This window comes from Molossus molossus, unplaced genomic scaffold (genome assembly GCF_014108415.1).
Source record: "Molossus molossus isolate mMolMol1 unplaced genomic scaffold, mMolMol1.p scaffold_m16_p_5, whole genome shotgun sequence".
NCBI classification, from domain to species: domain Eukaryota; kingdom Metazoa; phylum Chordata; class Mammalia; order Chiroptera; family Molossidae; genus Molossus; species Molossus molossus.
Window position 1 is genome coordinate 49,803,601 of NW_023425388.1, and position 24,522 is coordinate 49,828,122.

At 44.0% G+C, this 24,522-nt stretch overlaps 2 protein-coding genes across 10 annotated transcripts in view; one reads left to right on the forward strand and one right to left on the reverse strand.

Moving 5' to 3' along the window:
• Positions 1 to 4,498, forward strand: part of VPS8 (VPS8 subunit of CORVET complex) — a 268,778-nt gene extending 264,280 nt beyond the window's left edge. For 7 of the 9 annotated variants that reach the window (XM_036243939.1, XM_036243940.1, XM_036243942.1 and 4 more), the window contains one exon: positions 3,814 to 3,960. In XM_036243939.1, coding sequence (XP_036099832.1) covers positions 3,814 to 3,960 — 147 coding nt within the window. Of the gene's footprint in view, positions 1 to 3,813 lie in introns of all 9 variants that reach the window. The other 2 variants (XM_036243937.1, XM_036243938.1) reach the window with 1 other exon arrangement.
• A 7,604-nt stretch (positions 4,499 to 12,102) lies between these two features.
• Positions 12,103 to 24,522, reverse strand: part of CUNH3orf70 (chromosome unknown C3orf70 homolog) — a 78,422-nt gene continuing 66,002 nt past the window's right edge. Inside the window, exon 2 of the mRNA XM_036243857.1 lies at positions 12,103 to 15,032. Coding sequence (XP_036099750.1) covers positions 14,476 to 15,032 — 557 coding nt within the window. The 3' untranslated portion in view covers positions 12,103 to 14,475. The remainder of the gene's footprint in view (positions 15,033 to 24,522) is intronic.

Consider the following 24,522-nt stretch of genomic DNA (forward strand, 5'->3'; position numbering starts at 1 on the left):
GGTTCGGTTCCCGCTGAGGGCATGTACCTCGGTTGCAGTTTGTCCCCGGCCCTGGTTGGTCGTGCGGGTGGCAGCCACTCGATGTGTCCCTTCACGTCGATGTTTCTCTCTCTCTCTCTCTTCCTCTCTCTCCCTCCCGCTCTATCTGAACAAAAAATGGAAAAGTGTCCTCGGGTGAGGATAAAAAAAAAAAAAGAGAGAGACAAAGGACATTACATAATTTTAAAGGGGATCAATCTAAGAAGAAGATAGAACAATTGTAAATATGTGCACCCATGTATACAAAGCAATTGTTAATGCACATAAAGGCAAAAATTAATAATACTGTCATAGTGGGGGACTTTAATACCTCACTTACCTCAATGGATAGATCACCCAGGCAGAAAATTAATAAGGAAATAATGGCTTTAAATGTCATATTGGACCAGTTCAACTTGGTAGTTATAGAGCATTTTATCCAAAAACTGTAGGTTACACACATTTTTTTTTTTTTTGATAGATCACGTACTTGGCCACAAAACAAGCCTCAATAAATTCAAGAAGATTGAAATTATATCAGGCATATTTTCTGATCACAATTGCATGAAACTAGAAATCAACTACAGGAAAAAAATTGAAAGAAAGAAAACTCCCACAAATTCATGGAGATTAAACAATCAATGGATCAAAAAGGAAATACAAAAACTACCTTGTGACAAATGAAAATGAAAACATATCCTTACAGCAAAAGCAGTTATAAGAGGAACATTTATAGCTATACACACCTACCTCAAGAAGCAGGAAAAATCCCAAATAAACAATCTAAACTTACACCTAAAGAAACGAAAAAAAGTCCGGCCAGTGTGGCTCAGTGGTTGAGCATTGACCCATGTACCAAGAGGTTACCAGTTTGATTCCCGGTCAGGACACATGGCCAGGTTGTAGGCCCGATCCCCAGTGGGGGTGTGCAGGAGGCGGCCAATCAATGTTCTCTCTCATTGATGTTTCTATCTCTCTCTCCCTCTCACTTCCTCTCTCTCTAAAAATCAATAAAGAAAAAAAAAGAAACCAGAAAAAGAGGAATGAACAAAACCCAAAGTAAGTAGAAGGAAGGAAATAATAAAGATCAGAGCAGTAATAAATAGAAAATAGAAGAATGATAGAAAAGATTAATGAAATTAAGAACTGGTTCTTTGCCCTGGCCAGTTTGGCTCAGCAGTTAGAGCATCAGCCCATGGACCAGAGTCGAGAGTTTGATTCCGGTCAAGGGCAATTGCCTCGGTCCCCTGCCCTTGTTGGGGTCATGTAGGAGGCAACCAATGGATGTATCTCTCACTTTGATGTTTCACCCCCCCCCCCTTTCCCATTCTATCTGAAGATAAATGGAAAAATATCCTCAGGTGAGAATTTTTTTTAAAAAGCTGGTTCTTTGAAAGAATAAATAAAATTGGCAAGCTTCTATCAAGAATCTTCAAGCAGAGCCCTGGCCAGTTTGGCGCAGCAGTTAGAGCGTTGGCCCACGGTCCGAAGAGACACGGGTTTGGTTCCCGCTAAGGGCATGTCATTGGTTGCAGTTTGGCCCCAGCCCCAGTTGGGGTTGTGTGGGTGACAACCAGTCAATGTGGCTCTCTCACATCAATGTTTCTCTCTTCCTCTCTCTCTCCCTATGCAAAAATGTCCTTGGGTGAGGATAAAAAAAAAAGAATCATGAAGCAGAAAAGAGAGAGAACACAAACAAAATAAAAAATGAAAGAGGAGAAATGAAAGCTGACTCCACAGAAACTCAAAGGACCACTAAAGAATACTATGAACAATGTTATGCCAACAAACTGGACAATCTAGAAGAAAAAGATGAATTCCTACAAACATCAAACATACAACTTTCCAAGAGTAAACCAGGAAGAACAGAGAATCTGAACAGACCAGTGCTAGCAATGAATTTGAAACAGGAATAAAAAAAACAACAGCAGCAAACCAAAGCCCAGGACCAGACAGCTTCACAGGTGAAATCTACCAAATATTTAAAGGAAGAATTTATATCAATCCTTCTCAAATAAACAGAGGACATGAAAAGACATTTCTCCAAAGAAGACATACAGATGGCCAACAGACTTATGAAAAGATGCTCAACATTATGAATCATCAGGGAAACGCAAATCAAAACCACCACGAGATACCACCTCGCACCTGTCAGAATGGCTTTCATCAAAAAGTCAACAACATAATGTGTTGCAAGGATGTGGAGGAGTATACTGTTGGTGGAACTGCAAACCGGTGTAGTCACTGTGGAAAACAGTATGGAGGGTCCTCAAAAACTTTAAAATAGAACTACTGTATGACCCAGCAATTCCACTTCTGGGTGTCTATCTGAAGAAAACAAGCCTAGTTCGAAAGATATATACATGCCTGTGCTCATTATAGCATTATTTACAATAGCCAAGATATGGAGGTAACCTAAGTGTCTATCGATACATGAACGAATAATGAAGTGGTACATACAATGGAATAGTAGGCAATAAAAAAAATGAAATTTTACCACTTGCGACAGTATGGATGGACCTAGAGGGTATTATGCTAAGTGAAATAAGTTAAAGACAAATACCATATGATTTCACTTATATGTGGAATCTAATAACAGCAAACAAAACAGAAAAACAGACTCAGAAACAGAAAAACAGACTCAGAAACAAACTAAAGAGATGGCTGCCAGTGGGGGCTGGGCAGGGAAGGGGAAGGGAATATAGTCAGTGACACTGTAGTAAGTTTCCACTGTGACAGATGACTAAAATCAGTGGGGAGATCATTATTGTAAGGTGCAAAAATGTCAAATCATCATACTGTACACTTGAGACTAATATAATTAATATTGTGTACCAACTGTAATTAAATTTTTTAAAGAAATAATACACATATACAGAACCGAGGCACCTAAAAAGCACTCACCAGCTACCCAGGGCTGTTGGAAGTCCCCAGACTTCCGGTTTGGATCCCCCTGTGGCTGGCTCTCCTCACAGCTGGCCTTTAGTGCAGAATTCCTCTGTTCCCTGACCATCAGTGGCACCTCCAGGGCGAGCCTGCCAGGCTCCCTCCTTTTGCAGAGGGCTCTTTGAGGTAAAAGGGATGGCCCTACTGAGTGGTAGAGCCTGGTCCCCAATGGGCTGGCATTAACCTTTCCTCCTGCCACGCTCTGCCCTTGGCAGGTCTTCCAGAACTGAGCCACTAACAGTGAGGTGTTCATGGGTGTCATGGGTGGAAACAGGAAAGCTGGGAGCAGAGAGGCTTTTTAGAGGAGAAGGCAGAGTCCCTTGAGTTTCCCCTGGAGCCCCTGTGTTTGGAGTGGCAGCTGGCATCCATTTGGAGCTATCCAGGTTACACGAGAGCAGTCCGAGCCAGTGACCATAGAACAGGGTCATTCACCCTGAGACCTGACCCAGGGAGAGTGCGGTGAGGTGAGCAGAGGGGGAACCTCAGCTCAGGTGAGGCCACAGGGTCAGGCACCAGCTGGAGGTGGACTCAGAGCATGGATGGTTCAGAACCAGTCAGCGTTCCGGTATCAGAGAGTATCAGTTCGATGTTTCTACGGGAGACTTGCAGCCCACTTATAAAAGGAGGGAATTTCAGTCCAAAAGATGAAGTGATCATGTCCCTAGTCCCATTACTTGTTGGTAGACACAGACCTGGGATCCAAACCGTGTGTGTGCTCTTCCCGCAGTGCAGCACTGTCCCTCGTAGGAGGCAGGGGACTCCGGATCCCTTGTCCCCACCCCCTTCCACATCCAGCCTCCCCCACGGTGTGTGCCCACCGCCTGGTTGACACGTATCCCCTCCTTGCAGCTGGCCCTCCTGACAGAACTCTCCCAGAGCCGCGGCAGCGAGAGCTCCAGGCCGTTCAGTGGCTCCCAGAGTGGCCCTGCTTTCCACAGCATCTTCCAGAAGAACTTCCAGCTGCAGCTCATTCCCCCGCCTGCGACTGAGGACTGAGGCCTGTCTGGGGTCTGGCCCTGAGACCAGAGACAATCACAAGGCAACTGGGGGTGACCCCTCTCAACTGGCTTGGCCCCCACTGCCTCCCACACTTCTGAGCAGAGGTTCCGAAGTGGAGGCTCCCTCCCTGACTTCCATGGTGTTGCCGCAGCATCAATTCACCAGACTAGTTGATTCTGTTTTGCTTGTTAATAAGCAAAGGAAATGTCACATACCTCCGTCCAGCTTTTTGAGAAAATGTGCTTTGCCTGTTGGGACTTTGTCCTGTTTGCCTGGAAGCCTAGAGAATAGGTGGAGCTCACGCTGTCCTCCTGGCTCCTTCAGCCAGGGTACCACGGAGGGACTTCAGCTTCTGCTGCTGCAGGAACAGGGAACAGTGGGCCAGGCCGTAGCGGATCTGAAACCTGCACTGGTGGCAGCCCAGGACCTGCTGGGCGGGCGCGGTCACCTCCCTGCCGCAGTGTTTATGTTAACATCCCTTTGAGTGTAAGATCTTCCCTTCTAACAATAAATGCCTCTGTGTTTACGTTCTGCAGGCCTGCTGGCTGGCTGTCTAGCTCTCAACCTGTCAAGCCATAAAGGATATTTAGAACACTTATCACCACGATTCCATTGTATTCAAGTCAAGGATCTTAATGGTGACACTATCTTTATTCAGATAGCAGCGCCATCACACTGGTTCAGAGCAGCCCAGCCCCCCAGTGCTCCTGTGATGGGGACCGGCTGCCTGAGCAGCACTTTTACATTTCTTGGCCCTGGGACTTTGTAGTCACTGAGCCAGCAGTGGCAGGAGGTCACCACACACACACTAGGTTTCCACCTCAGGCTGAGGTTCTCCGTCCTCAGCAGTCCGCTCAGGGAGGATCAGGCTCATGGACTGGCTCATGCTAACCAAGCCCACAGGAAATAGATGCATGAACTACATGCAAATGGGCTGGCCTTTAACAGACAGTAGATCCTGCTTCAGCCACATACTAGCTGTGATCCTGGACAAGTCACTTCACTTCTCTAAGCTTCAATTTCTTATAAAATAGAGCTGTTTTGAAGACTGAATGAGCAATGCATGTAACATTTGGCATTGTACAAAGGCCCCTGAAATATCAGCTTAGCCTTTATTATACAGGTATACCTCATTTTATTGCTTTTCCCTTTAATGCACGTCACAGGTTTTGCATTTTTAATAAATTGAAGGCAAAACCCTTCACCAGCAAAGAGATTATGACTTGCTTAGTTGCATACTCTATTTCAGTGCTCTGCAGCCAAACCCAAGATACCGCCGAGGCATGCCTGTACAACCCTCCTGAAACCCGGCTGCACAGGCTGCGGTTTCCAGATGGACGTGTGCAGGGGTCAGACTGGAGGAAGTGGCTGAGCAGATGCTGAGGAAGATGCTGGTTGCAGCTATATGAGATAGTCTCAACCCCATTTTATGGATGAGCAAGCTGAGGCTCAGACATGATAAGTTAACCAAGGTGACACACTCAAGAAGTGGCAGAGCAGGGATTTGAACTCAGAACTGTGGTTCAAAGCCAAGATGCTACCTCCCAGATTACAGATGAGAAGATTTCTTCTTTTGTTTGTTAATCCTACCCAAGGATGTTTTTTCCATTGACTTTTTTTAGAGAGAGTGGAAGGGACAGATGGGGGTGGAGAAACATCCATGGGAGAAAGACACATCAATTGGCTGCCTCCTGCACACACCCTGACCGGAGCTGGGGATTCAACCTGCAACCCAAGTACGTGCCCTTGACCAGGAGTCAAACCTGAAACCCTTTGGTCCTCAGGCCAATGCTCTAATCACTAAGCAACACCAGCCAGGGCAAGGAGGTTTCTTGATGAGCTTAAAATGAAGGCCAAAGGAGTTTGATATTCTCAAAGTAAGCTTGGTGATTGTCCTTTATTCTACAGTCTAAAGGAGCCAAGGCAGTTTACTGAGTGTCAGAACCCTGCAAATCAGGGCAGACAGCACCACAGCCTACTCTCCTCCCACCCGTCCACTGGACCAGATCCCAGGAATTCTCTGTCACTCCAGGCACACACCACTGAGCACACTGAGCACACGGCACATATGCTGGCCGTGCCCTGCTAAGAAGGAACCCGATTGGATGTGAAGAGCCTCGTCTTACCCAGGGTAGATGAGAAACCAACTCGAAGTGCTGGGCTCTGGAGATGGGAGACCTGAGCTGAACCCCTATCCCTGCCTTCAGACAGCCATCGTCGCTGTCCCTGCCCCCTCGTGGCACTTCGCGCATGTTCCAGTCTGCAGTGATGCCGGGTCCCACTTCAGAGCAGTTCCTTAGGGGCAAAGACTGATCTGGAAATGTTTCTAGACTCAGCAGCAGCCGGGTTCTGCAGACGTCGCCATGGAGCTCACTGAGGGGCAGGTGCTCTGGGGTGAGGAGCAGGCTAAGGGCAGGCAGCTCTGAGGGCCGCTCAGCCCCCCCCTGTGGAGCTGCTTTACCAGGTGACACGCTCACCCTGTGGCTGTGGCAGTGGTCAGAGGCAGGATCTGGGGGAGGGAAGTTCTAGAGACCCTACACCCTGCAGCTACCATTTGGGAAGAGCAGGTACCTGGTCTGAATGTCCCCCTCAGGCTGCCCCCCTGGGGGAGGGGGGATGACCCTCTGAGAGGCAATCTAAGCCCTGACTGGAGAGGGGAGTGAATTCTAGGTGGCCACACACAGCACTGTCATCCCAGCTGTTACCTGGTGAACAGTCACTACCTGAAAACATGTTTCCTCTGGGCTCCCGCCTCGGCTCTGCGCGTGCCCGCTCGGGCCACCAGGGGCACACAGCGGCACTCGCAGGACAGACTGTTGGAAGGAGCCGGGCTCTAGACAGACCACTGGCACACGTGTGAGCTGAGGAAGGCTGTTTGCTCTTCTGAAAAAGATGATCAAAGCAATCTGCGTGTCTATAGCAAAGTCCAAGTGACACGTGGGAAGATGCTTTACAAAGTAACACATTACCAAGCACAGCCCACGTGGGGAGGGGGAGGGAGGTGTTGGTGGAGGAGGAGAGCTGACGGCCCCCATCAGTGGTGAATGCTTTAGCGAGTAAGTCATTCAGAGCTTCAGGGATCCTTTTAGAAGCCATGTGCTCCTACTCAGCTCTGCCTGGGGGAAATGTTTTTTCAAAAGTGCCTCTCCAGAATCAGATGCCTGTGAAGAGCCCAGAGATGCAGGAAGGTCTCCCTCCAGGCCCCCCGGGAGCCTGCGCACTGCTGAGCTCCCCTGGGGCAGCCCCTCCTCTGCCACCAGCCTCCTCCACACCCTGAGCTCAGCCTTCCCCAGCTACTGATGGGAAATGGCAGCTCCGCTCACCTCATTCCCACAGGGGGGTGTTTCCCTGTCCCCGACACTCCCGAGGTCAGGATTATGTTCTAGCCACTCCGTGTCCCCCATAAGCACAGTGCTTAAAACAGAATAGGTATCACCACATTTTCTTTAGAATCATTGTTTTTTAAGTAAATTTTATGAACAGAATGTTCACAAACCGTATGTATACAGCTGGATTCGCTCAAGAAGTGAACAACCTGTAGAACCAGCACCCAGATCAAGCAAATACAAATGACCAGCACCTCAGGCCCTCAAGTCTCAGTTCATCACCCCCGCCCCCCAGTTAAACACTGCCCTGACTGCTGCCCGCAGAGAGGCTTTGCCGGGCTGCGCGGGCCTGCGCGGGCCTGGGCGGGCCTGGGCGGGCCTGGGCGGGCCTGCGCGGGCCTGGGCGGGCCTGCGCGGGCCTGCGCGGGCCTGGGCGGGGGCCTGAGGAGCAGGGCAGGTGTGACTGGGCTCCAGCTGAGGGCGTATTACCGCCCAACTGGGAGTCAGCCAGTGCTGCTTACCTGCCATGGATGACTGACTGACCTGCCTTCATGGTTGGCTTAGCTCTTGTTGTTTCAACCATAAACTCACAAAATTATCCTGCTCTACCAGTGCCGCTGGGGTAAGTCCCCATTCAGGCGAGTGGTGCTTCGCTGATCCGTGATGCTGTTTTCTGTTGTCATCTTGCAGTGACACTCCAGATCTCTTTCTTGGGATAAGTCACCTGGGGTTTCACACTGGGTGACAGGCCAGGCGTCACAGAGGGCTGAGATGTCCCACCAGGGCCCCAGGGTTCTGATCTCCCTCTCCAAATTCACAGCAGAGCTGCAGGCTAGGGGCTGAGAGCAGCGAGAAACAAATCCTCTCCTCTCTCCAACCCGCTGGCCCAAGAACTCTGCAGCCGTGGTCAGACGTCTGGAACCGGGTCACTCCTCGGTGGAGGCCCGCTGGTTCAGGACACACTCCCCAGCCCGGCTCTAGTCTGGTCCAGCAGGCACCAGAGTGGTGAGACGAGGCCTGCACTTGCGGGCTCTCCGTTTACATCTGCACCCCAGCCGTCGTTCCCACCCGGCACCCCAGCCGTCCTTCCCACCCCGCACCCAGCGCCGTCCTTCCCACCCCGCACCCCAGCCGTTGTTCCCACCCCGCACCCCAGACGTCGTTCCCACCCCGCACCCCAGCCGTCCTTCCCACCCCGCACCCCAGACGTCGTTCCCACCCCGCACCCCAGCCGTCCTTCCCACCCCGCACCCCAGACGTTCTTCCCACCCCGCACCCCAGCACATTTGGCTCCACCCCCCGAATCATCTGACCAATTAACATATTGGGTTTGTTTCTGACTGTAAAAACAGTATCAATTCATTTTAGAAAACCAGGAAGCTTCAAAAAAGCAAACAGAAACACACCATTAATGTGTAGGCATATTTACTTTGTCTTGCTTTTCACTTGCATTTCCACCGAATTTTGCAATCTGCCTGGTTCCTCAAGAAGTCCACGTGGCCTCCAGCTGCCCCTCCTTGAACCCTGCTGTGGTGAACTGAGTCCCAAGATGCGGTCTTCCCCGCAGCTCCGTGTCAGCACAGAACGGGTGGCACAAGGGTTAAAGAGGCATCACCAGCCCCCAGGTGATTGAACTGAGGAGGATGTGAGGCTCAAGTCAAGTTTATTGCAGAATAAAAGTGTGTGTAGTCAGCACTGTAAGAGGCTACAATGAAATGCCTTCTAGAACTTGGCAATGCAATTACGTAGAGTTAAATTAGCAGAATGCACACACGGTAGATGAGATTAGCTGTCTGCAGAAGTCACTTTAAAAGACAAGTCATCTTTTGTGAAGGCAGAAACAGCTAGCCTTGACTGCTCCTCAAGGTGTGATTCAACGTGGAAGAAACTGGCCTAATGACAGCTCTGAGATATTTGCAGAGATGGGGCGGGTGTGCGTGTGCATGCATGCTGGGGGAGGGCTGTGTGGAGCACGGAAAAGGAGAGAGGAAGGAAGCCTGGGGGTGTTTCTCCAACACTGCCTGGAGAGCAGCCACCCTGGGGGAGGCATGAGCCTCCAGCCCGTGGGAAGGTGCTCCTGGGTAGGGACAGGGATGGAACACCTGCCGCTCTCCTTCCAGGCTCACGAGGCACCCACGGCTCAGCCTCCGAGTGCCCTGAGGGTGGGCCGGTGCCCTAAGAGCAGACAACACAGGCCAAGGGCTGAGATGGTGAGCTCCCGAGCCAAAGGGCTGGGTTCAAACTCTGACTCCCACTACGTACAAGCTGGGCCACTTGGGCAAAAATACGTACTTCCTGAATTCTCTTCCTCGTTTATGAAATGGGGATGCTAAAATCTCCCTCGGGCTGCTGTGAGGGTTACTCATAGAAAGCAGTAAGGTAGATGTTGAACCATAATTATTAATAGTATTAATAATGATATTACTATTACTAATAAAAGGATTTATTTAGCAATCCCAGTGAGGCTGTTCAATAAAAGCTAACCCCAGTAGTTGTTCTTTTCCGGGAGTGTTGAATGTGAAAACTGAGCTCCTGGGTTTCCAGCCTGAGGTTTGGACTGTGAGCCTCGGTGACCCAGTAGCTGCACACCAAGGACCTGTGGTTGAACTGTCTACATGGGATGTGTGATCTGAATACAAAACTTGTAGTTTTGTGTGAAATAAATACTGTTTGTGGAGAATGTAAATGTTATTTGTATAAACCTAAAGTAGCCAACAAAAAGCCTTATTACAAAGGGCTCTGGGAGTTATGTGCTACGGATAACAACATTCACCCAGGACGAGATGCAAACTGCTCATCCCGGCACAGTGTGAGCACACGATGTAACTATCTCACATTTCACAAACGTGAGTTTTGTTTTGTTTAGCTCACTGTGTTGTTATTTAAAGCAGAACTTCTTGAAAGGGGGGAGTGCAGGGAAAGAATATTCCAAACTCCAAAATGCCAAATTTGTGCTGGTACAAAAGAAAAAAAATCACATTTATTTTACAAGGTAGTTATTTTCCTAAAGTATTATACATAAAAGAAAGTTGAGCTGTCTGTAGGAAAACAATCTAGTTTTAGGAAATTACAGAATGGTCAACATTGTGCTTAAAACTTTAAAATACACAAGTTTAAAAAATAGCACAGTAACTGAATATTGTAAGGTATGAACAGCCTAAAAGGGTACGTGAGCACAGGGACGCGAGCTCAGGTCAGCCCCCAGACAGAGCCCCAGCCCAGAGAACCAGGCCCTCCCCCAATCAGCCCACACTCAACTGTCCATGATATGAAAGGGAGCTGTGACACACATTTTCTAAAGGAAAATACTTCCAAAATTAGTTCTGAGAAGTGTCCTTGTACTTATGCTGGGGTGTGAGACATACTGACCTCCTTGGAAACCCAGCCCCGACAGTGAGTGGAGCTCCCGCCTCCTCCTGCCGCCCTCCTGAGGGCGAGACACCCACACTCCTGACCTTCTAAAAATACAGCTGGCCTCTCAGTGCTGCTCACGCTCCTCTGGAGAGGGGCGTGGGAAAGAACAGTTACATTTTTGTTTTCCTCATGTAGAAAGCCAAAATGTTTTAATAAAATGTTGCAAACAAGATGGAATAATCAAGAGCTGACTGTATAAATATTATTTTATCTTATGCTTTTTTTTCTTATCTGGTAGTATTTATACTGCCAAGCATAGCTGGGTATTTTGACAGCTCTCTAAATTATCTGGTTGCATCCTATTACCCAAATAGAGAAATTTGCATAAGAGGAGTTGTTATGACCAATTCCCAGAGAATTGTGATGTTTCCAAAAGGCCAGGAACTGGAGGTCAATAAATAAAATCCCACCCGCAAGAAAGAATCAAATCCTAGAGCAAATCCAAAAGGTACTTCAGGATAACTTCACGATTTGGTTCTGGATTTAATGGTTTTATTTTGTATGGTATTACCTTGAACTATGTTTTCCCTTTCCAGTAAAGCAACCTTTTTTTCTCAGGGTTTCCCTCAAATTCTATTTTCAAATCTTGAAAATTACAAGTAAAAAAAAATCTAGATTTGATGGTAAAGCCATATTTGTTTATGTACCAACAGACTACAAACACAAAGCATTTTAAACTGCTTTATCGTGTCTCAGGAAAGTTATGAGCACATTTGAGACTTGAAGATTCTAAAATAAATCTTGGTACGATAAGAAAGCTAAATTCCACACAGCACTATTTTGTGTCTTCTACCTAACAGCTTTTATACCAACTTTCAAAAAATAGGAATGGGGCCAGGTTTGTACAAAAGCCCAAGAAAGCAGTTTCTCCATCGACACAGCCACCCCTGCTCCCAGTGAGCGCCCGCCAGTCCGGCTTTCCTCTCAAGGTGCAGCGCGAGCCCAGCGGCTGTTCGACATGACTGCTTCCGACACCTACAGTACACACTGCATCTAAATACTTTCTAAAGTGCCTATAAATATGCTTATACAAAAAGAGCAATATAATATCAGGATTACAGAGAAATTCTTTTATATAATATAGAACAGAACAGGCCTAGAATTTAAGTTGAAACTACACATTTTTATATCCTTGTGAGTTGTTTTTGGAATGCAAGCATAAAGAAACAATTCTGGTTCAATTGTGTATAATTTTCTAGAGAATTATTAATATTAACAGTGCTAGGACAAAAGAAATTCTTGCTTGTGCTTGTTTAGAAAAGGTTATTCTGAGATCCAGGAGCATCTAATATTTAGAATCCAGTGGAACATCTCCAATTCTATAAAATAGTAGTAAGTGAAGCTTAGTGAGTTTTTAATTATAAAGAGATTGTGCAAATATTTTAAATTATATCAACCATTATTAAATCCAAAAATTCCATTAAAATTGTGGCTACTCTGAATGGCAGTTGAAGAGTTTTGAAAGTTATAGATATTATTGATAAAGGGCCCAACCCCGAACAGCCAGCTTCGGAAACATGGCCCTATGACAGTGTATTTCCAAGGCTTTAAAGGCCTCGTGGTTGACTCCAATTAGTGTAAGGGACAGGGATGAGGAATGTGGGCCCAGAGCACAGAACTGGTAGGAACGGTGCAGAGAAACAGGACCCTCTGTCTGCACTGGGGCTTCAATGAGCTTACTTGCTCAGGGGGTGGGGCTGGAGACAGGGTGCTAATGCTGCTATTACCACCTTGAATACACCACAGGGCCTGAGCTCCCTTTCAGCTGACCAATGACCACTCAATCGCAGGAGGCACTGAGAACCTCAGGTAGGGCTCAGCAGATGTCTGTCCCTGAGCCACCTAGGCTGGGTGGGCCAAGCCAGTGGGGAAACCCTCACTGCACCCCCACCTCCCCTGCCCTCCCCTGTGCCCTCCTGTTCTTGGAGCTCTTCTCACCACCTTACTGGTTCGAGCTATTGAGTCCTTACCTTTCAACAGGTGGGACCTTACGCTGCATTCTCATCCAGCTTAGAAAGTTTTCACTAATGCTGTTCTCAAAGGAATCTGCATACTCTGCTTTCTAAACCCTATGGATGTTCAGGCACCTAAAGCTAACAAATGTTCTAGCCAATCACTGGAACTACACATACGACTAGGAAACCAGATTCTGCCTGGTGATTTGTGAAGGAAGCCAAGTGGAGGCTTCTTATTTCTTAAAATACAAACTGACGTAACACGGAAAAGGGGTGCCACAATGCTGACAGCATGAGATAATGCCACAGGAGCACACTCATGGGCAGTCAGGACAGAAGGAACAGTTCTCTGTCTCCAACTTTGACAGTTCTAGTTTCATTAGGACCACATGTTAAATGTCCTGGATTCTTAACTATGCCTCATGGAGAGGAGATTTGGAGAAATGGCAAATAACCAACTCACACAAGAACACCTGGTATAAGTGGAGATTGGGAATAGATTTCTGAAGAGAGCTAAAGAAGAAAGAATTATTCACCATTGTGTATGTGTGAGAAAAGAGAACATGTACAACAGACCATGAATTTTACTGTATTAAAGTGAATGAATATTACACAAAATATTTTCTCCTGACTTAGCAGTGAACTATTTCAACTGCTTTTGCATTTGCATAAAAACCCATGCATCATAATGAATTCTAATCCATTTCTCACCTAAGCCATTCTAATGCTTCATACAACCAAATGAAGCAGAATTCATCAAACCTATTAGATTCATTCATTCCTAATCCCTAAAGGACTGTCGTCTTTAGCATTTCCATGCTAACTAAACTATTAACTGATATTTTTTTAAGACGTCAGTTGTGGCTGCCTCCTAAATATAATACCTATATAACTTCCTAAAAGTTTTCCCCAGATTTAAAGAACAATTAAGAAAAGTAGGGAAATGTTAGGAAACCCACCCAAGAGACCAGCTCAAATGCTGCAACACATTCCCCAGCGACAAGCCAAGTACATCTCTCCTTCCGCTGCGTTCCCAGAGCATTCTGGGGAATGTTACCTGCAGATATTATCTCTGCTATTGGACTGTGGTTCCCTTCACATGGGGAGTCAGGTCTTACCCATTCTGTATCCCCACAGTACCCTGCAGAGTGTAGGCACTCAGCTAAAGCTGGATTGAGCATGAAATTGAAGGTGTCATCTCTTCTTAAATGAAGGTCTAGTTCAGCCCCAGGTCATGGAAGGTTGTGCAGACACTGGCTAGGGGCTAAGCTGGCCCCCAGTACCCTCCTAGAAGTAAGCCAGGCAACTGGCCTTGACCCATGCAGGTGGTGGAGAGAAGGAGAAAGGGGCAGAAGGGCATCTACTGGGGCACAGTCTGTTCCCCTCACGCGAGCTGAGTCCCATATGGGACTAGCAGGGCAGCGGGGGTACCTGTCAGCATGCCAAAAGGAATGCCAGGTGTTTTTCCGTGAAGAACTGCGTATTTAGAAAAGTACTGTCTCCTTCACTCTGGGTAGCTCCTCAACCTGGTCCATGATACTCTGTGACCATCACTTCATTGCTTACTAAGTTCCCAGTGAAAGTAAGGCTGGGTCACAATTCATGACACCAGATGCTACATAGAAAGTAAGTCAAGATACAAAAGAAAACAAATACTTAGTTATAAGACTACTTTAAGAGTGAAGCTAATCAGCAGACCACTGAACTGCTATTGTTGTTAGAGAGGGGTAGAAAAACCAACTGCACTGGAAAAAGGATCCATCCAACAAAAGTACAAAAGCTCGGCTTGGATCAGAGGACAGCTCCTGCGCTGACTCTCACACGGTGGTTTCTATCGTTTCGATCACCTCCAGGTCAGACTGCGATGGGGAGAGAAGGGTGCACTCGTCCGGTTCCCAGCTGCTCTCTGGACTGTAATCTTCCTCTGAACTCAGTTCTGCTCCTTCTTCTGTGTCCTCATCGCACGATTCCACATAGTGAGCCCCGATGGCATTGATCCCAGAGTCCTCAGAACTTGAGGGAGAAGAGCAGTGATCTATTTTTGGTGTATTGCTCTCTTTTGAAATTAAGGCATCATGTGCAGAGACCTCCTGAGGGCTCATTTTGAGGGAATGTGGTGCTGGCTGCTTCTGCACGTAACACATCTTCCCATTAATACATTTAACCTGGTAGTTGTCAATAAAGAGGTCTGAGATCATACAGTACCTTGGTGAATCAGGCGGGAGGGGAGGCTGGAAGACAGATGCAAATTTCAGAAAGTGTTCAGTGAGAGAGACTGAGATCTGAATGGTGTTTGTGGGTTCCCGAGGCTTCGCAGGAATCTCAGTGCTTGGGAGCTGTTCTACAGGGGTCATAGGCTGATACACGTATTTGCCTGTGGGGAACACAAAAAAGACAGTCAAAATCTAAGATTATTACACTAACTACAGTAACGTAGCCACAATCATTTCTTTCCAAAGACTCAGAATGTTCTTAAAATATACTTCTAGAACATCTCAATAGAAATTAGTAACAGAACCATTCCACATTGTTATAATCAACTGAAAATAGACCACTGTCCATAACACCATGGTTTTTTCATCTAAAAAACTCAACACACTTTACAAATCTTAATTTATACCTGAATCTAATGCCTCTGAAGTAGGTGAGTGGATACTATAATCTTTATTTTATAGACAAATTTAAATGATTTACCCCTCATACCAGATAAAATAAAGAATGTCCATGATATAGTATAGAAAAACATAAGTTGTAAGAGTACAATGCACAATAAAATTATAATTCCATTTTTATCATTAATTATTATATCTCAATATATACATTTACAAACTGGAAGAATACATACCAATTTATTATCAGGATTACGGAAGACTTTGACTTTATGGTTCTGTGTTTTAATCAGAATACACATACACACACATTTAAAAGTGCTGGCCTACAGGACTGTGCTGGCCACCCCAAATGGCTGGGGTAAGGTGCAGGGTGTGACACGATCTCTTTCAAGACCAAAGCTCACAAGTGTCCTAAGCAGGAGATATTCTCCACAACACGAACTCCACTGGCAGTGAGCAACCTTAGCCAAGCAGAAGCAAAGGAACAAGCAGGTGCAGGAGGCAGGCAACCTGCTGGATGTTTCTGGGAAACCAAGATGCTGATCTCCAAACCTCAGTGTTTCCCACCGTGTACATGGAAGTGAAACCTAGATGAATCTGTTCCTGATGGGTCTTAGTCCTCTTTGATTTCATTCAACATTTAGCAAAGCTCCCATGTACAAAGTGCTAAGAAAACAGAGATAGAGATACACATGACCCAGGCTGTAAGACTAAAATGATTTCAAAATAGAAAACTGGGAGAAAAAAACAAAACAGAAAAACCCAAGGACAATAGCCACAATTATGAGCACCATCTTGGGTTTTTCCTAATGTAGTTGATTTATCAGTCAGTCTATACCGTATCTTCTGCACATATTTATGACAGGGTTTTATTTTGTTTTTATCCTCACCTGAGGATATTTTTCCATTTATCTTCAGACAGAGCGGGAGAGAGGGAGGGAGAAAGAGAGAAACATCAACGTAAGAGAGAGACATCGATTGGTTGCCTCCTGCATGACCCGGACCATGGCCAGGGATGAACCGCAACCGAGATACACGCCCTTGGCCAGAATCAAACCCGGGACTCTTTGGATCACAGGCCGACGCTCTAAATGCTGAGCCAAACTGGCCAGGGCTTGACAGGGTTTTTAAACCTCAGCACTGTTGGCATTTCGGACCAGATGATTCTTTGTTGTATGGGGGCTGTCCTGTGTACTGTAGCATATTTACCAGCATCCTTGGTCTCTACCCACTAGATACCAGTAGCACCTCTTCCCCAGGCTTGATCATCAAAATGTCTCCAGACATTGTCACATACCCTCTGTGTGGGGGTGGGGGCAAAATCACCCTGGTTGAGAACCAGTGATTTATGACATCCTCATGATGTAGATAAGTCACTCACTGTGCACAACACCTGCTCTTCCTGTTAAACGGTCAGACGAAAACATCAAGGACAGTAATCGCATTTAGAACGCAAACTACCTTTGAGTATTTAAATAAGTTAATTAAGCAGAATAGCAATTTCAGATCAGAAATGTGAGCAGCAAACTAAGCCATAAAAAGTGCAATGTCAGGCCCTGGCCGGTTTGTCTCAGCGGTTAGAGCGTCGGCCTGCAGTCCAGAAAGACCTGGGTTCGGTTCCCGCTAAGGGCACGTACCTCGGTTGCAGTTTGTCCCCGGCCCTGGTTGGGTCTTGCGGGTGGCAACCACTTGATGTTTCTCTCTCTTTCCCTCCCACTCTATCTGAACAAAAAATGGAAAAATGCCCTCAGGCGAGGATTTAAAAAAAGGTGCAATGTCAGTAATCTATTAGATCCATCAAGCCTACCTGTATTTTTTACTTCTGTTTCTTAACTTCTGTAAGAAAAAAATGTAGGCTTAGATGCCACAATTTCTTTGTAACTAAATTACCTTACAATATGTCCAACTTCTTTCTGGAGTTAACACATGGGAAAGGTACACTGAAAATGTTATGCCTTTGGGTTCCCAGGTTGCTTCCAAGCCTGGCCATATGTCATGCAAACCTATGAGCTGATAAAAATACAAGTGAGAGGAACCTGTCATTCCTGCCTGGGAGACTATGTTTAACATATACCAGGTACCTTCATTTCTGTTACCTGTAAAGCAGGGAACTACTCCTTATCAGGCAATGTTAGATCAGGTAACATCTAACAGTTTGGCATGGTAGGACCTCTAGCTCCAAGTATTATGAACGGACTTATAAGCTGAAAGGAAAAAACACAGATCCTGCAATTCCCCAGCCCCAGGATCAGAGAAAGGCATGTCCAGGCAGGGGACAGAGAAGGGACTTGGAGAACTTGGGGGACTCCTCCCTTCTGCCCAGAGAGCAGTGAACAACCTAGAGTGGAGGGCTGGTCTTTTCTGTCCCTGACTGGTGGCATGACGGCTATGACATTCAGGAAGCTGTGGATGGCAGGCACTTAAGAAATGCTTGTTGCAGAATGCTAATTAAGTTCATTCCAGCCCAAGTGACCTCTGGTTTAATGACCTACTTGTCACAGCCACAGGAGGTTCCAGACAACTGATCCCCAGACTCAGAGAGGTCAGGGTATTTAGTCCAAAGACAGAAGCAATACTGAAGCCTGACTTTGGGGGTGTCTCTAATCATCCTCCCTAATCTCACTTAACCCCCCTGCCCCACCTCCTATGTGCTTCTTCAGAATTGATTTGCTTTTTCTCTTCTTCTTGATTCTTCTACCTCTTTCTTTTTCTAATCTTCTTTCCTCCAAAGCTCTGTTTTCTTCTTTGAAATGCAGTAAAAGAAAGAGAAGCGCAGCTAGGAGAGGAAAATGAAGACTGCACTCCAGATCCCATTTCCTTCTAAAGTTACACCTCCTCAAGGTGCTTCCTCAGAGCTGGGAGACGGCCTGTTCCCTGGTGATACAGGATACAGATGCAAAGAGGAAGGCAGAGAAAAAAAAATAGTAAAGATGGCCAGATGAAAAACAAAGTTTAGTAAACATCTTTCAAATACTGTTATATAAAAATATATTGTTTGATTTGCTTTTAAACACCAAATAATAAAATAAAACAAACTCATATCAAGGATGTAGTTTTATAAAGAACTCAGAGGGGTGAGCACGCTGCTCCAACCCCCAGCAGCGTCCACCCTCTGCACACTGTGCTGTTCACGATGACAGCCCAAAGCACTGCAAGGTCCTGAATCAGCAGAGAGAACCGATCGTGTCCACTCTACTGTACTTACTAAGAAAATAAAAAGAACTAAAACACTTCTGCAAGAGCAAGGATTGAAGCAAAAGCATTTCTGGACACTTAGGAAAGTCAATAACTGCTATACTCTGTTCTCTAAACAATCTTCTTCACTAAGGACTGACACCATTATTTAAAGAAATAAATGTATGAGAATTTTTAAAAACTTAAATATCTAAATGGAAGAGATACTCAGAGAGTCAGGGCTTAGAGAAGAGCAAAACAGAGGGAGAGTAAAAGGGAGATCTGGATACAATGTGAACCATCAATGCCACTTCTGGGTATACACTCAAAGAACTGAGAGCTGGGTCCAGAAGGCAGCTGTACACCCTGTTCACAGCGGCATTATTCACACAAGCCAAATGGTGGAAGCAACCCAGTGTCCATGATGGACAGATAAACAAGATACGGTATATACATACGACGACACATTACTCAGCCTTAAAGCATAGGAGATCCATACTACAACACTGATGGACCTTCAGGACATTATGCTAAGTGAAAAAAGCCAGTCAAAAAAAGACAAATACTGTATGACTCCACTTATATGAGGCACCGAGAGTAGTCAAATTCAGAGAGACACAAGGCAGATGGTGTTTGCCAGGGGCGAGGGGGTAAGAGGGAAAGGGCATTGTTGATTAATGGGTGCTTTCAGTTCTGCAGGATGAAGAGAGTTCTGGAGATGAACAGTGATGGTGGTTGCACAACGATATGAATGTAATTAATACTATTGAACTGTACACTGAAAAGTAGTAATGAAGGTCAATTTTATGTTATGTATATTTTACCACAATTTTTTAAATTAAAGAATTAATTAGTATCATTTACTATATGAACAGACTGGAAGGAAAATGCCGTATGGTCCAGAATATACAGGGTGAGGCAAAAGTAGGTTTGCACTTGGGAGTAGGTGAAACAGCATTTATTCTTTTATTATTTATTTATTATTGTATTATTTTCCATACAAACAACTGTAAACCTACTTTTGTCCTACCTTGTATAAAGAATTCTTAAAGTTCCATGACCTGTGACACTGACAGTGTCTTGGTTATGAAACTGTACTATATTATTTTGCAACTGTAGTTGCCTTTGGGAAAAAGTAGATATACAATACATGGGATCTCTCTATATTTTTATTAATGCACTTTTGATGAGAATGTGAATTGGTTCAGCCACTATGGAAAACAGTATGAAGTTACCTCAAAAAATTAAAAATAGAACTACCTAATGACCCAAAAATTCCACTTCTGAGTATTTATCTGAAGAGAACAAAAACACTAACTCAAAAACATATATGCTCCCCCACATTCAGTGCAGCATTATTTACAATATCCAAGATATGGAAACATCTGTGTCCATTGATGGGTGAATAGATTTTTTAAAATGTGATACATATACACAATTGAATATAATTCAGCCATAAAAAAGAATGAACTATTGCTATTTGCAACATGGGTGAATCTTGAGGCATTATGCTAAGAGAAATAATCCAGACAAAGCAGATACTATATGATCTCACTAACATGTGCAATCTAACAAAGAACAAAAAACCAAGCTCACAGATACAGTAACAGATTGATGGTTGCCAGAGGTACAGAGTGGGGGGTAGACGAAATGGGTGAAGGAAGTCAAAAGGTACAAACTTCCAGTTATAAAATAAATAAGTCATGGAATGGTATGTACACTATGGCAACTACAGTTAACAATTTATTGAATATTTGAAAACTGCTAAGAGAATAAATCTTAAAAGTTTTCATCAAAGGAAAAAATCTATAATTATGTATGGAAACAAATGTTAACTAGATTTATTATGGTCATCATTTTGCAATACATACAATTATCAAATCATTCTGTTGTACACCTGAAATTAATACATGTCAATTATACCACAATAAAAAAAAAACTGTATGTGAATCTATTTTTTCAAAATAAAACACCTAATTTAAAACAATAAGAAAAATTCCATAGAAGTGATTTGCACCCATTCAGAGCATTTGATCACAAGGTACATATTACTGATATAGTTCTTTACAGAGGATATTAACTTTGAACACCTATTTAACTAATATATATGTCTAAGTAGTTCCACTATAAAATTAGTACTTTTCTCTTTGAAATTAAGTATTTTGTGCATAGATATTTTAGAACTATGCAAATATCCTGCTTCTCATCATACTTTTAGCTACTAGTTTTAGCATGTACAGGTGGATCTGGCCTGCAGCAATCACTGCTCTACTGCTCTGGTGTTTGCCAAAAGGTGACTTTTCACCTCCGTCATTCCTTCTATATTTATTAATTGGACTTCTAGGTAAGCAAGGGCAACTCCTTCTCTCTCATTTATTTATTTATCCAAGTACTTATTTATATAAACAATGACTCACAGATATTTATTTTATTCTATGAGTTGTAATCTGCTACTATCATTATTTTTGTTGCTCAAACTGTCCCAGATTTAGCTCTTGGGAGCTTATTCAAGTTAGCACATGTGTCCTTTCAACATGCTCCCATCCTTTTTAAAAGACATCCTTACTTTCTGGCACTGTAAGATATTACTAGCTGCCCTGGCTGGTGTGGCTCAGTTGATGGGCATCATCCTGAGCACTGAAAGGTTGCTGGTCAACCCTGGTCAGGGCACATGCCCAGATTGCGAGCTTGATACCCAGTAGGGGGCGTGCAGGAGGCAGCCAATAGGATGTATCCTTCTCACATTGATGTTTCTCTCTCTCTCTCTCTCTCAAGGTTTTTAGAGAGAGATTGGGGGGGGGGGGGAGGGCTGGCTTATCTTGTACTTCCTCTTGCCCCAGTCCAGAAATCTGCCATTTCTCCAAGGATCTCTAGTTTCTTTTCTTAAGAATTAACACACATTCTTAAGCTTGTTCTTAATTCCTGCAAAGTAGAATCTTAGTTTGCTTATGACTTATTCAATCACTCACAAAACTCATCCAAAGAAAAATGAAGACTTGATCTCATTACAGTACTTAACATCCACTTAAAAAATAATACAACATTTACACCCTGGCCAGTTTGGCTCAGCAGTTAGAGCATCAGCCTGCGGTCCAGAGAGACCCGGGTATGGTTCCCCCTAAGGGCATGTACCTCAGTTGCAGTTTGTCCCTGGCGCTGGTTGGGTTGTGCGGGTGGCAGCCACTCTATGTGTCCCTTTCGCGTCGATGTTTCTCTCTCTCTCTCTTCCTCTCTCTCCCTCCCACTCTATCTGAACAAAAAGTGGGAAAAAAGTGTCCTCAGGTGAGGATAAAATAATAATAATATAACATTTAAAATAAACTTCACAAATCCATTGATTTATCTGGACTCTTTTTCAAAAGAGCTGAAATCACCTTCTCAATAATAAAACATACAATACTAAGATCACAAAAAACAACTGTGTTCAGTAAATAAAAAAATAAATTTCATATATATCGTTTCTTTTCAGGGAAACTGGCTCAGTACTTTCACCTGTTTCTCAACTAAAGACCAGTCAAAACTACTAAATGAGTAACTTCCACTATTCTTTTAAAGTCCTGGTTCATACTTTTCCTAATTGTTCTTCCCCTTTGGTGTTTCGGAATGCCTTGTGGGACACTAAAAAAGATTTATATTCTCATCCTAGTTCTTTGGTTTAAAGAAGAAGAAGGGAACAGAAGGGTTAATTACCTTCTCCAGCTCATTTAACAAGATAGGAGGCAGTTCTGAGACCCAGGCCTTGTGACAACCTGTGCTTTTTCTTCATGAGGATACTCATTACTTAATTAATAAGGTTTAGATAATGTTCTTAATTTACACTGACATTCTTTGCCATTAACTTTGGTTAATATTCCAATTTATAACATAGTATAACTATACATTACATATATTTCTGTAAAGGGGTTTCTTTCTTTTGGTTGTAGAGCACACAAAGAGAAGAGAAAAATAATCTAGACAAATGTAGACAATAATTTATATGCCTGGACCTGGATAAGTTACTGTATGCACTTTGCTAAACTATTTATTTTTAAGATCAGTTGTGCATTTTGATTCTTTAAAAAGACCCTTTGGGGGGAAATGAGCTTTTTGCTTTTACAGATAGTATTATGACTGTTAAATGTGTGTACCCTTGACACATGAAGTACACTGCTCTCAGGGAATGCAAAGTGATTTTAAAATTAGCCTAAGCAAAATATAATTAGAAGGTAAATCTACTGGAAATAAAATGTAGTGGCCTGAGGGAAACTGCATCCACAGTTCAGTTCTTTGATTTTATATAGTGAATCACAATTATGTTTATTTTATTCCCAAAGGCATTCATTATGTTAAAAGCTACGTTGAATATTCTTATTCAGCTGTTTCTGCAACATGCATTATTTACCAAGTTGAACAGCAGATCACAAACTAAAAGCAAAAGAACATACATTTATTATATAACCAATATTTTGTGTGGCCTTATTCTCCACCCTGCCCCACCGGCCGTCAATATAGTAATATTGTTGTACTTGATCTATGAGAACATTAAAGTTCATATATTGCCCAATATGTTGAAGTCCCCAATCAGAAATTTATGTAATATCCTAGAATTCTCATTTTTCAAATGATATAACCTCTTTAGTGCATGGAATATATTAATGTAAAGCAAAACCCTAATGAAACAGAAAATCAGAAGCACGGTTTATTTACTCATTTACCAACTATTTATTGGACATCTATCATGATTATACCACTAAATCAGATGGCATGGGGAAATTTTTAAAAAGTACAATATGCAGTCATGCTTCAAGGAGCTCCCAGTCAAATTGGGGGTGGAAGATAAAAAATAAAATAAAAATAAATCAGAGTTGAGTCAACTGTAAGACTATAAACAAGGGCATTCACCAAGCAGTGGAATAGGACTCCAGGAATAGGAGGGTTTATATGACACAAAAAGATGTGAGCCAGTTTCACAGCAGGAATGGGTCAGTTTGGCATCTGGGGCTCAGAGGCAACCAAGAGAGCAAAGGAGGATAAAGTTCGTCAGGAAGGAGAGGTTGGATGGCGCTTAGAATGCAAGGCCAAGGTGTTCATGTTTTGGTAACAATGGAGAACCACTGAAGATTTCTGAGGAGGCAAGTGATGACAATAAAAGAAGAATTTCAGAGAATGTAACCTGATAAAGATGTGCAGATGAACTGGAGAGAAAAAAAGGGGGGGTTAAAAGGAGGCTATTTTGAATCTTCGAGCATCAGATTCTGATCTAAAGACACATGACTGAAAAGGAAAAAACATGGAGACAACTCTAGGAAGGTGGCAGATCTTGGGGGTGAAGGACAAGGAGAGGGGAGTCAAATGCACCTGGATGTGAATCCTAACTGATACTTATTAGCTGTCTGACCTTTATCAAACTGTTAATATTCCTGTTTTCTGTCTCGTCAGTGTAAAGGTGGTTTGTAATAGCTACCCTTTGAAGCATTAACTCAGTGTTTGGCACACTGTAAACACTCTATTGTTGGTGCTACTTATACAAGGTGGAAGCTGCTGGAGGTCTCTAAACCACTCTGGAGGCTTTCCAGCTTGCCACCGGCCAGCCCTGCCAAGCCCACGACGTCTAGTCCTGAGTCTCAGAAATTCCCCAAATGCACCCAGCTTGCTGATTCAGCACAGCCCATAAACCTCTCTGACTACAATTCTCTGCCATCCTACCTTCATTACCTACCCACAAAATTCTATGGTCTGCTCTCATCTTTTTTCAAACCAATATTTAGTGAGCCTCAGTTATGTTCCAGGCACTGAGCTAGTGACATGGGGTTAAAATAGCAAGCTGACAGGCCACATCCCTATCCTTATGGAGCTTACACTCTAGGAGAATTCGGATATACAGGCTGGGGCAAACGTGGGTTTACAGTTGTGAGTATGCAAAATACAAAGTTTACTCTTGTATTATGATTTATTAATTATTATTTTCCATATGAACTGTAAACCTACTTTTGCCCCACTCTGTATATGTGAACAAATAATCACCCAAAAAGATGTATAATTACAAACCATAAAGAACAACAGGCAAAAAATGATAGAAAGAAAAAGTAAAATCAAAGT